At 42.5% G+C, this 12720-nt stretch overlaps 2 protein-coding genes across 5 annotated transcripts; one reads left to right on the top strand and one right to left on the bottom strand.

Moving 5' to 3' along the window:
• Positions 1-2388: 2388 nt before the first annotated feature.
• LOC102701114 (pentatricopeptide repeat-containing protein At4g01990, mitochondrial-like) lies at positions 2389-6842 on the top strand. Its single transcript, XM_006644043.3, has 2 exons — positions 2389-2765; positions 4749-6842. The coding sequence occupies exons 1-2, from the start codon at positions 2439-2441 to the stop codon at positions 5988-5990; spliced, it is 1569 nt and encodes a 522-aa protein (XP_006644106.2). The 5' UTR covers positions 2389-2438; the 3' UTR covers positions 5991-6842.
• A 993-nt stretch (positions 6843-7835) lies between these two features.
• LOC102700839 (rab9 effector protein with kelch motifs-like) lies at positions 7836-12393 on the bottom strand. 4 transcript variants are annotated; one of them, XM_015832744.2, is made up of 10 exons: positions 11860-11930; positions 10813-11615; positions 10181-10714; positions 9637-9702; positions 9380-9546; positions 9163-9310; positions 8991-9081; positions 8565-8914; positions 8360-8464; positions 7836-8263 (listed from the first exon to the last, which is right to left on the bottom strand). In XM_015832744.2, the coding sequence occupies exons 2-10, from the start codon at positions 10840-10842 to the stop codon at positions 7979-7981; spliced, it is 1776 nt and encodes a 591-aa protein (XP_015688230.1). In that variant the 5' UTR covers positions 10843-11615; positions 11860-11930; the 3' UTR covers positions 7836-7978. The 4 variants fall into 4 exon arrangements, with proteins under 4 accessions (XP_015688230.1, XP_015688231.1, XP_006644105.1 ...); XM_015832745.2 differs by having other exon boundaries at positions 10813-11610; positions 11860-11901; XM_006644042.3 differs by lacking the exon at positions 10813-11615 and having other exon boundaries at positions 11860-12393.
• Between the last annotated feature and the right edge of the window lie 327 nt (positions 12394-12720).

Genomic DNA, 12720 nt, shown 5'->3' with positions numbered 1-12720 from the left:
GAACAGGTCTAAGTTTATCCAATTTGGTTAGGCTCCATTTTCTATAACTATTACAAGTTTTGCTAGTGTTATGCTATTTACTTTACTATACAAAACTAGAAAAATACTTCACCAAGGTACAAGTATAATATTCTTAATGTGGAAGATTTAAGTATGCATATATTCCTACGGGTTCATTGAAGTTGGAGTTGTATAAAAGTAGCTATAGTGTATTTCCATTCTATACAAGTTTTTAGTGTATTCTCTCTATAATTGTTACCAGGTTTCACTTCACTGTATTAAAGAGAACTTTTTTTTGGAGTTTAACAATTTATATTCTTATATTTGAAACTAAATGGATTTTAGATTATATATATATATATATATATTGAATATAGTAGTTATACTTTATAGTATATACAGTAAATTCTATTTTTTTGGAGAATTTTTTCTATGTGATGATACCTAACCAGATTAAAGGTTGAATTTTTTGTGAACTCAACAAAATTGGTTGGTCGATTTTTAGTGTTAGGAATAACTTGTTACAGATTTTACAAGCTATCACCATTATCTTTCTATATTAAATTTATTTCCTAAGGCATATTTATTGGTTACATTTATAAATATATCGTGCTAATACTCAGGAAAATAGTGCAAGGTTTTGAGAGTTCAATAAATTTTGGAGGTAGAATGTTATCTCTATAGATTTTACAAGTTAACATGTATTTTATATATACATTGAACCATTTATGTATAACAAAATTATTAGGATTTTGTTTTAAACAGAGAAATCCACTTTGTAATTTACAGAAATATTCTACTTAGTTTTGTGGATCCAATAAATTAGTTTCACAATTTTAAGAGTTGTATTATCTTTTCTATGCACTTTACTATTTAGTTTTTAACCTATTTAATCAGTTAACAAAAAACATCTTAATCTATTTTTTCTTCCTCTTATAGGTGGGTCCCACTAGTCAGCGAGAGAGTACAGGGAAGCACTGGGGGACAATGTGCGTGTGGCAGGCAAACTTAGAGCAAACCCAACCGATCATCTATCATATTATCCATCTTGAAAATAGATGATACAAGAGAAAATGAAAGTTCTAGCATGTCATCTATCATATCATAAAAAAAAGAGCTTGGAGGAGAAACATTAAATATGAACAATAATAACATGAGAAAAGATAACGGTAAAATATTAATAAAATATATATGAATGATGTAATATGGATGTTATGTTGGATTGATAACTGATATGAATAGATAATCTAGTTTGGATGAACATCCAAATACCAATATAGATAATAAATTTTGGATGGGCCGTTGAAAATGCTATTAACGGCAGTGTCGGCAACGAACGGCAGTCTAGTTGGCTTAGCGAACAAAATACAAAAGGCAGAGGTCAAAATAAAACTGATTTTTGGTAACTCACGGTAAAATTCTAGTTTTCTCATAAAATTATTTTGCGAAATATTTTGCCAAAGAGCATTAAAGTAACTAGCAATATATATGTGCTAACTCTATGGACCAATTTAATAATATAAATAAGTATTATAGATTATTTTAATGCAATCATATATAAAACAAACATTCGAATTTGTTTGTATATAAAGTATTTGTGAATTTTATTATTTATTAAACAAACTCTGACAAAATAGCACTAAACCACCGTTTAACGGTGACTTATAGTTTTGTATAATTAATTTATAGGTTGGAGCATATTGTAATAAATAATGAGGTTTGAAGTTTGAACTGTAATTGCATAACTTGTTAGAAATATTGCAGCAACAATTTGATAATCTAATTTCAGAATCATTCTAATATCAAGTTCATATGTTACGAGAATAATTTGTCATCGGATTTAAAAAATAATGAATGAAGTGTGTAGGATGAGTAAAAGTAATTCCTACGTAGGGTAGGGTACATGCTTTGATAAAATAGTTGCAATTTTGTGGAATTTATTTTTTAAAACATTGAGGCCTTGTTTAGTTTGCAAAATCTTTTATAAAAACATCACATCGAGTTTTTGACACACATTTGAAGTATTAATCGTAGTCTAATTACAAAATAAATTTTAGATTCCGCCTCAAAACCGCAAGACGAATCTTTTAAGTTTAGTTAATCTGTCATTAGCACATATTGGTTACTGCAGCACTTATGGCTAATCATATCCTAATTAGGCTTAAAAGATTAGTCTTACGATTTCTTGTACAATTATATAATTAGTTTTATATTCATGTATATTTAATACTTTATTTTTTATTTAGGTATCAAAGATTTGATGTGATGTGATGTTTTTAAGAAAAATTTTTAGCAGTTACACAGACCCGAACTAAAATTGTGAATATGGGCCTAGTTTACGACGAAATTGTTGCGACCCGGCGCCCACGACACGTCGCCGCCGATTTTCCGGTCTCTTCTCTCACGCACTCGAAAAACCCCCACAAAACCCTAAACCCATGGCGCCGCCCACCGCCCCAACGGCCGGCGCTCGCCTCGTCCTCCGCCGTCTCCTCTCCACGGCCCCCGCCGCCTCCGAGGCGGCGGCGGCGGCCGTGGCTCCGGCGGCCGAGAAGGCCGTTGCGAAGGGCGCCGAGGCCGCGGCGGGGGAGAAGGACGCGCGGTCGCTGTACCGGCGGCTGTCGGCGCTCGGCGGCGCGGGGAAAGGGAGCGTGTCGCGGGTGCTCAACAAGTGGGTGCGCGAAGGGCGGGGGGCGCGTGCCGAGGATCTCGCCAAGTACGTCAAGGAGCTCCGCAAGTACAAGCGCCACGCCCACGCCCTCGAGGTATATGAAACCGTGAATCGCTTCGCTTGGCCATGGGAGGGACGAACAGGGTTGTGCGCGATTCTTCTTGGGTAGTGGTTTTTGCGCCTCCATATGCTCGGGAAAGATGCCATTTTGCAGCAGCGGGTAGCCATCGAAACGATGTGCACCTGGCAACGCAGTCGAGCTGTTAAACGATTTGGCACCGGTTTGTGCTGGTGCTGGGTTGGGATTGCAGGAGAGCCTGACTTATTGTGTGATATCACACTTGGCTTAGGCAGCGACGAGCACGGGGACTAAGTAAATTGAACTCTTTTGATAGTTCTGGGTTATCTGGTGTCTAAGTTTTAGAGTTTAATGCTGACCTTGACTCCTTGAGAACCAGGCCTTTTAAAAGAGTTCAAGGGTCCAATGGATTTTTCCCCATAATAATGCTAATCCGGTTAGTTCAGTTTTGCTTAATCTAGATTAGTCTATTTTCATAAATAGAGACTTTACTTATCTTAGTTTTAACTTTAATAGTTCTACCTGCTAGATTGATTGCTTTCTTTGTATCAGGCACTCCTTATCCAAAATGCGTGAATTATTTTACTGGTCTTAAATTTGGAAGCTTATAGTAGTTTACTTCTGGATTTTTTTTGTGCTAGGCTCAATTCACTCGGAATACTTGCTGTTCATAGTTTCCAATGGTATGAAACAAGATATTTTGGGAAGTTCAGTACTACTAATCTTTTTTGACCTTGAGGATAACCGAGCATATAGTTGTAACAACATGCTATTATATATATTTCACTCTCTACATGACAGGAAGCAAGCCCATTCACCTCCTTAACATGCTGAACAACATCTACCATGTCAAAAGCGGACAGGCTTTCATGCAGAAGAGTGCGCCACATCATCTAAATAAAGTTAGTCCATGAATTTGCAGGGGAAGAAGCCCACTCCATCCTGACCTTGAATGCCTTAAAGATCCCTAGAACCCAAAATATATGGATAGTGCATTCCAGCCCCTCGCCTTCAATTCTGGCCTTCGCATTGCTACTACACTAACAATGCAATCACTCTCTCTCTCTCTCTCTCTCTCCAGCAGCAACTCACCTCTCCACGCCAAATTCTAGTATTCTAAACAAATGCTGCTACCTCCTTGCACCATTCCTTTGCACCATTCCCTCCCTCGAGTTCCTTCCATCACCTCACATCTATGCACCACTCCATCCCCTTCCTTACCAGGCATCATTGCCATTGCACCAGCACCAGCACCAGCACCTTCTCACCTCCCTTGGCCACTTCCCTCCTCACTCAGAGAATGAACGAAACCCGTGGGTACCCGATCTGATGGGCATGGGTATGGGTGCAATTTTTTGCCCGTGGGCGTACCTGCTCGCAACCCGACTAACTAATGGGTAGTAGTCGGGTTTTAATTTTTACCCTTGGGTAACCCGCGCCCGACCCGAATATATATATAGGATGGTCAATAGACTTTTTTTTGACCCAATTGGCCATATAAAAAACCATATATATATCATTGTGATACTTTGGTTGGTTTGTAGTTCACTATTTTTAATTGTGATACTATGGTTTTGATATCATTGTTCTTTTTATTTATAATTTTGAGTTCACTATTTCTTTTACTATTCTTTTATGGATATTGGATAAGAAATTAATGATGTGTTTATTTCAAAATACCCACTGGGTACCCAGAGGGTACCCGGACACCCGTCAGGCATGGGTATGGGCATAATATATTTTGCCCGCTAAGCTATTCGGGTACGGGTTGGGTATGCATGGACGGGTATCGGGTCGGGCATTTTCCTGCTCTGCCCATACCCGACCCGGCCCATTGTCATCCCTATATATGCTCGGTTATCCTCAAGGTCAGAAAAGATTAGTAGTACTGAACTTCCCAAAGTATCTTGTTTCATACCATTTTGTATGCACTTCTATTGTTGTTTGGATTTTGTTTATTATGCTTATGCAACAGCTTTTCTTGATTGTTTTTGGCAGTTGATGGATTGGATGGTTAATACGAAGGGTATGAACATGTCATACACTAATCATGCCATACGTTTGGATCTCATTTATAAAGTGCATGGCATTGAGGCAGCAGAAAAATACTTTGCTGACCTCCCTGATCCAGCCAAGAACCATCGAACTTATGGTGCACTTTTGAACTGTTATTGCTCTGCCAAAATGGAAGAGAAAGCAATGGACGTCTATCGCAAGATGGATGAACTTGGCATCTCATCCAGTACTCTTCCCATCAACAACCTGATGTCTCTTTATGTGAAGCTAGGCCAGCATAAGAAGGTTACTAGCCTGTTTGAAGAGATGAAAGTGAAGAATGTTAAACCGGATAACCTCACATGCTGCATTCTGATGAGTAGCTATGCAGCATTGAACAAGATAGATTCTGTTGGAGAGGTTCTAAAAGAAATAGAAGAAAAAGAAGTGACTTTGGGGTGGTCTGCATATAGCACACTCGCTTCCATCTATGTAAATGCTGGTATGGTTAAAGAAGCAGAATCTGCTCTGAAGAAACTGGAGGGGCTTGTTCATGTTAATGATGGCAGGCAGCCTTTTGATTTCCTTATGAGCCTATATGCATCAGCAGGCAATCTTGGTGAGGTCAACAGAGTATGGAACTTGATAAAGACTACTTTCCAGAAGGTGACTAACACCAGCTACCTTGGCATGCTTCAAGCTCTTTATAAACTTGATGATGTTGATCGCATGAAGCAGATTTATGAGGATTGGGAATCTAATTATCAAAATTATGACATAAGGCTGACAAATATGATGACCCGAGCACATTTAAGAAATGGCATGGCCAAGGAAGCTGAATTATTGTGGGAGAAGGTCAAGGAAAAAGGTGCAGATGTTGATTCCAAAACATGTGAGTTGTTTCTGGAGCATTACATGACGAAAGGGGACATGACCTCTGCTTTGAACTGGGTTGAGAATATGACCAAACTTCCGGAAAAAAAAAGGATGCTAGATCAGGAGAAGATAAGCAAGTTCTTTAAGTATTTTGAAGAACACAAGGATGTGGAAGGTGCCGAAAGGTTTTGCAACTGCCTGAGGCAGGTAGGATCCATTGACAGCAAGGCATATGAATTCCTCCTGCGGACCTATGTGGCAGCTGGTAAGACGAGTCGTTCAATTCGCCAAAGGATCAAAGAGGATAAGATTGAGATATGCTATGACATTGGGAAATTACTCAAGAGGATTGGCGACAAGGGACGCTGAAATATTTATCGGCAGTCATATAGTTTGTGTCAGCGATTCCTTCTGATCCTCCCTGAGCAGCACAAAGCAGATTTGTTCAAGAGTGAACTGTTCTTCCTTCTTCCTCCATTCCATGTAGAGGATACTTCATGGGTAGGGATGCTGTTCCAGCCTTTGGTGCTTTTTCAAGAAGCATGCTAGGGTAAAGGCTTTCTCTTCAAGTGCAACGTGTAGTCTTTTCTGAGGAGGCTTTTGCCAACACTTCTTTTCTGCTTTACTTTCTGAACGAAATGGCTGTTTCAGACATACAGTACTGAAGCAAGAATCCTACTACAGAATCGAGAATCGTTGCTGTTCCCATCTCTTGTAGTCAGTGTGCTATCAGTTTGATGCCCTGACAATGATATGTGCTTGCTGGTCTGAGGTGAGATGTGGATAGGTCTTTGTGAACAGGGAAGCCATTCGGACAGGAAGTAATTGCTTGCAGAATTGGGAGACAAGGCGTCAACAAAAACACCTTCCATAGGCTTCTGTCGTGTCATACCGTGCAAGAGTAAGGGATCGAAGACGTTAGATCAAATTTGAGGTGAATTTATTTGGCCATAAAATTCGGGCGATTAACTTTATAAATTACATTAAGGTGAGGTGCAAATGATATAGGATGTTTGATAGTATCATACGAGTGCGTAGTATAATTGTAGTTGTCTTCTTAACCAAACTAGTTTTGAATCAGTATGTTCGTTTATGTTGTCTATTTGTCATGCGATACCATATGCTGGAAAATCAACATTACATAACGTGTTATAGCTATGTCGGGGTTTCACTATTGATGCTATTGGTTTGAACATGATGCACATTAACAGGCGTACAAAAATTTGAATGCCTGGCCATACATTAATAAGGGTGGGTAATAAGCCAACTCAGCTCAAAAAGTCTACCTTTGCTCAGCTTGTGAGATAGTAGTACCTTGTTTGGCTCTTTAACAAACTATATCTTATTTAAATCATATCTATAATCTCAAATTTATTATTTTATCATATTTTAATATATTGACAGACACTAACTAATTAAAAAACTCACTAAATAAATATAGATAGTTTGGATGCAATTATAAGACCTAGAACTAGTTAAGAAAAATTAATGATTTTTTATATAACAAGCTAAACAAGCAGCTCACGAGCTAGCTCGTTAAGTTTACAAGCTAAACCCAGTTCAATTCGACTATTTAAGATTACAAGTTCAAGTCAATACGAGTCAAGCTCCATATGAGCTGATCCCAGCCACGTGAACTCGAGCCTTTTGCCTACCCTACCTGCGTATCTTTTAGTCAATTTGCCAAGCTTCTGGAGGTAATAAGAACGGAAAATAACAATATCATCTACCAGTGAATGTGAGAGTGGACAATGAGAATCCTGCTATCTACTATCTACGCATGCTTGATGTGGACAATGAGAATCCTGCTACAACATCAGTGCAACCTACAGTAACCAATTGATTATCTCTACATAATCTTGATCTTGATCTCTTTTTTTTATTTCTTATCAACTTGTTTTCTCCCTTGTAGTATCTTTTTTTGGATCAGAAATAGATTGATCAATCAATCCTTCCAACTAGTACTGATGGCAAGCTCTTCTCAACTGTAGTGCGGCAAGCCACTCTATGATGGTTACAGTAGCTCAACCACAGTTTCAGCGTGAAACAGACGTGAGAGAAACTGAAGCAAAAATTGTTGGGTTCTTCCATCAGAAAAGAACATGTTTGAGAGTCTCATGAAGGCAATCGACTACATATAATGACAGTAACTGATCACAGCAAAAACTAGTGGCCTCACACTAAACACTATATCCATTATCTAACAGGCAGTAAGAAGAAAACTGGGCATGATCAATAACAATTACACAAGGTTACTGGTCTTATTTTTGTCAACCAGAATGTCTATTTTACAGAGACGATTAACAGATTAACATCAGGGCCAGGATCACAGATGTTAAAGAAGTAAAAGGTGGAGGTCACTTGCCAGCTCCAGGCCCTCCCAGCGTGAGCACAACATCGTGCAGGTCACTGCTGCCCCTCTCCGGCTCAGACTTGATGATCTTCGCCGTTGCCGCTGCCGGGAATGCTTGCCGGGCATGGTGGCTGCAATCCGGCAGCACGAAGCCTGTCGCCTGTGGCACCGGCCGGGCATGAACTGGGATGGCGTGAGCGAGCACCGGGCGCTGGTGCTGCGGTGGAATGGCCGAGCTCGTCAGTATCGGGTGGTGCATCGTTGGTCTGGGAGCCGTCACTCCAGGTCCCTGAGATGATAGTAAAGGTGAAGAACATCATGAAAAATTTTTGAGTATGGACAATGTGTGTCTTCCGCAGTTAGCTTTCATGTGCGAATCACTTACGGGAGCAAAAAGGACGCCTCTGAAGAGCTGTCCATTGACGACAGCGGTCATGAGATACCCGGAGTCGAAAGCTCCATCAATAGTCCCGTGAACCTCAGCACCGATCTGCAGATAATCAAATCATCAAGAGACTCAAATCATCAAGAGACACGAGCAGTATGCCATGAAATAAGTGGAAGAAGAGCGGTGTGGAAGAGTGGCATACAAGGGGTGGAGTAGGCGGACGGTGGTGTGGCTTGGGTTCAGCTGCTAGGAACTGCACTTCGTGCCGCTGCTGCGGAGCAATGGTGCGGAGGAACTGGTCCGTCTTCAGAGTCCTTGGCGACACGCCTCCGGTAGCCCTCAGAGTGCCATTGGTGTTGAGACGAACGAAAGGTTGCAGTGCTGAGATTGATCCGTTGGGAGATGACGAAAGTTTCTGAGATCCATTCTGCTCCTGATCAGATTGAGATGGTGAGGAGTGCTGAGAAAGTGACAGTGAGTGTTCCTCCTGCTCCAACTCGGTCTCTTTTGGTCGAGCATCGCTCGTTCTCCTCCTTTTCACATGTCCATTCTCTGAAAGGGATGCAAAACATTAGGAGTTTAACTAACACTGAGAACTAAATTATAATTTTTAAAGAAATTTACTTACCTAGACCACGCAAGAATGGATTTCTTTGTTCGCTTTCTGCTTCCCGAGGTCTTGGACCAAGTTCTCCATTGCTCATGTTTGGATCCCTTTGCTGTAATATCCAATGCATCATGTTAAGTTTCACGGAAGAAATTAACATCAAACCTACTCATAAGAAAGCTAAGGTACTCACATTTTCCGCTCTCAAGAATTTTCGCCTCTCCTGGCTCCAGTGGTTACTTAGAACTTTGCACATCGAGATGTTGTAACGGCCATTTGGATGCTCAGAACCCAACTGAAGAATGAGCAGCTCATTCAGGGGCCGTTCATCTTCACCGCATCTGTGAATTTTCAAGGTATGTCAAATTGCTCCCAGATCGGATAGTGTTCATTTGTTTCCACAAACTTACCCTCCATAAATTGCAATATCGGTATTCAGGATGACCGCGCTATGAGAAAATCTTCCCTGTGGCTGCTGCCCACATATCTCAAGCTGTGTCCATGACCGGTTCGCAACATCAAGAATCCAGGCATCGCTGTAGTATTGCTTATCACCAACTCCTCCAATAACATAGACCTACATGACGCGCATTGCTTAGAAAGCGGCACAAACGATTTTCTTTTCCTCACAAAAGTAAACTCCATTGTTCCAATAATTGGTGCTCACCTTAGATCCAACACCTACAGCTGCGTGGCCAGCTCGAACACCAGGTGAGGCCCCTTTTACTGCAAACTGAAAATCAGCAACAAAATCAGACAAGAGCAAATCTCACTGCGAATTTCTCATCCAAGTTGGTGTAAGCAAATTACAGTATTTTCAGTCTAATTACTAGTAATGGCTAGTCATCGACAGTCAGGGAAGTGTTTGTTCAGCACTGACAGGTTAGTTAGATACTATATCTCAATTACTATGCTTTTTTACACCATGGAGATCATTACTGTTAGTGTTAGAGCCAGACCAATCAAATTACCGACAAATCGTACACGCTGAAAAATCATGTCACAGTCGTACAGAGGGAGGCAAAAGAAGTCAGCATCAGAAATCAATAGGCTCCTGAAATTTTGCATAGTGGCATCTAATCCTGGTAGTAGCAAGCAGGCAAGCGGGCAGGACAGTGTGGAGACCGAAAGCAACGTGGCGATCAGCACCGGAAACATCAGCATCTGCCACAGCTACCGGCAACACACGTGACGGGGACGTGACGCCTTACCCTTGACCACGCCATGGCGTCCATGTCCAGCACGTCCACCTCGCCGTGGTATCGGTCGCCGCAGTCGCCGCCGTAGACGAACAGCCTGCCGCCGACGGCGACGGCGCCGTGGCTGTCCCTCGGCGCCGGCGCGTCGCCCTTCACCTCCGGCGAGGACCACGTCATGGTGGGCACGTCGAGGACGTGCACGTCGTTGAGGTAGTTGCCTTCCCCTTCGCCGCTGCCGCCGAACACCACCAGGCGGTCGCCGGACGACGACGCCAGCGTCACCGTGTGGCTCTCGCGCGGCGACGGCGGCGTCCCCTTGCACGCCGGCTTGCTCCACTCCTTGGTGCGGAGGTCGAGCACGTGGAGGTCGTTCACCTTCTTGGACCCGTTGGTGCCGCCGAACACCATCATCCGGTGGCCGACCAGCGCCGCGCCGTGGCTGTCGCGCGTCCCCGGCCGCGTCCCCGTCGTCGCCAGCGAGCTCCACACCATCGTCTCCAGGTTCAGCGTCAGCACGTCGCTGAAATGCAGCCCGCCGCAGCATCCCTGCTCCATTCACAGCAAAAACAAAAAAATCAGTTGCATTTCATCACAGCAAAAAACAGTTTTTTGCAGCGTAATTGCAGGTTAAACTGTACTGCTACCAAACTGGACCAGACAGAAATCAGTTGCATTTCATCACAGCAAAAAAAAAAGTTTTTCCCAGCGTAATTGCAGGTTAAACTGTACTATATAGGTTGCATTCTATGTCACAGTAAAGCACTCAAAGAACTGTTTTTTTCTAGCATAATTGCAGGTTAAACTGTACTGGTACTACTAAACTTGTGCTAATTATGAGCATTAAAAGAACTATCTTTCGGTCGGTGAATCACAGCATATCAAGAGGCAAGAAAGGGAGTGGTCCAAAAGCCAGGGGAAAGAGAAAGAACAGCAGCAAAAAGGTCCTCTTGTTTCTTTTTCGTTTGTTTGTTTCTTTGCAGTACATTTGCCCACTAACCTCCACCGGTCTATTGAATGAGTTCAGGCGTCACTACAATGAATTTCTGAAGAACTCTTGTTCCAACTTCCAAAGAAATGGTTTCAGTGCTACAATAATAAAAGGGTTTTCGTTCTTCTTCTGTAGGAGATTATCTGAGGTGATAAAAGAGACAAGTAACATATACTCCTATGCTGTTTGCGGGTGATGACAAACTGACAGTAATCTATCAAAAGGTAAAGCTACTTTCTTTTACTACAACTTTTGATCCAGGAGGAATATTACAGCAAGGACTGACTTCTCACGGTGTTCACTTTAGATGAAAGCTGCTAAACATTTTGATACATCATTCACAGGGGGGGTCGAGCTGCAACAGGACAAAACCCAAACTCCAGAAGATTAACACCCCAAAAAAGATGCCTCTTTTCTCCTCAAAAGAATTCACAACCTCTTCATCACGTTCACTCTAATCTAACACACAAAAGAAAATCATCAACATGCTTCCAATTGCAGATGCAGAGAGCTAACTACTCCTTTCCACTATGAAGGTTCAATCTTTAGACCAAGTAACAGCTAGCAACATGCAAATTGAAGATGAGGAAGGAAAATGGAGCAGAAACTAGCAGAAGAGATGTGATCAAGCACACCAGAATTGCCAAAAGCCATTTTTATCAGGAAGAGTTGGGATGATGATGATGATGATGGACACACATACCCCAAAGACGTAGACGACGCCCTCGAAGAAGCAAGCGGAGTGCCCCCATCTCTCCGGAGGGTTGAAGCCGACCACCTTTGGATACAGCCACATTGCCTTCCTCCTCCTCTCCATCTCCCAAGCTCTACCCCTCTCTCTCTCTCTCTCTCTTCTTGTCTGCTAGGACTATCTATCTCCTTCCTACAGCTCTGAATGAAGGAAGGAGAAGATGACTGCGACGACGACGACGATGACAGGGGCTGAGAGCGAGAGAGAGATATGTACAGAGAGGCGATGAGAAAAGGAGGAGAACCGTGTAACAGGTAGTCACACCAAGAGGTCCCTGTTGCTGATGAGATTTGCCACAAAGGAAGGGGGGGCTCAGCTAGTGAGGCATCACACATCAATCCATCACTCACTGTCACTCACACTCATATCACTCACTCACTCACTCACTCACTGCTACTGCTGCTACGAGATGGACAGGAAAAGATAGGGGCCTCTCAATTCATGTCCTAGGTTTGCTCCTCCTCCAACTCCACCTCCACCACCACCACCCACTGTGACAACCAACACGGCACAGCGATCCACTGCTGTGCTGCTAGTAGCCTCCAGTGGCCATGCAGAACTTGCAAAGCCGTCCCGTCTGTGTGACCGTGTGGGTAGGAGTACTGCTGTACTGCCGTGTGACCGTGTGGGTGGCGGTAGGAGTAGCAGCATCTACTCCATGGAGGGAGATGTGCATGGGGAAATGTGTGCATAGGAATGTGTGAGGGTGTGGCGTATGAGGAGAGAGGAGCGAGTATCTTGGTGAGTGCACATAGTATATATTATTCTATATATATATTTATAAATAGGAGAGGTTGTTTAAAGCGAGCTTAA

Source organism: Oryza brachyantha, chromosome 1 (genome assembly GCF_000231095.2).
Source record: "Oryza brachyantha chromosome 1, ObraRS2, whole genome shotgun sequence".
Lineage (NCBI taxonomy): Eukaryota > Viridiplantae > Streptophyta > Magnoliopsida > Poales > Poaceae > Oryza > Oryza brachyantha.
The sequence above is the reverse complement of the archived record's forward strand: the minus strand, read 5'-3'. Positions and strand labels throughout refer to the sequence as shown.

Coding starts and splice junctions, on each gene's coding strand:
- LOC102701114 (XM_006644043.3), top strand. CDS start 2,439: ATGGCGCCGCCCACCGCCCCAACGGCCGGCGCTCGCCTCGTCCTCCGC. Junction 2,766..4,748: donor GCCACGCCCACGCCCTCGAG/GTATATGAAACC, acceptor TGTTTTTGGCAG/TTGATGGATTGGATGGTTAA.
- LOC102700839 (XM_006644042.3), bottom strand. CDS start 11,973: ATGGAGAGGAGGAGGAAGGCAATGTGGCTGTATCCAAAGGTGGTCGGC. Junction 10,715..11,859: donor GCGTCGTCTACGTCTTTGGG/GTATGTGTGTCC, acceptor TGAATGGAGCAG/GGATGCTGCGGCGGGCTGCA. Junction 9,547..9,636: donor CTGTAGGTGTTGGATCTAAG/GTGAGCACCAAT, acceptor CGCGTCATGTAG/GTCTATGTTATTGGAGGAGT.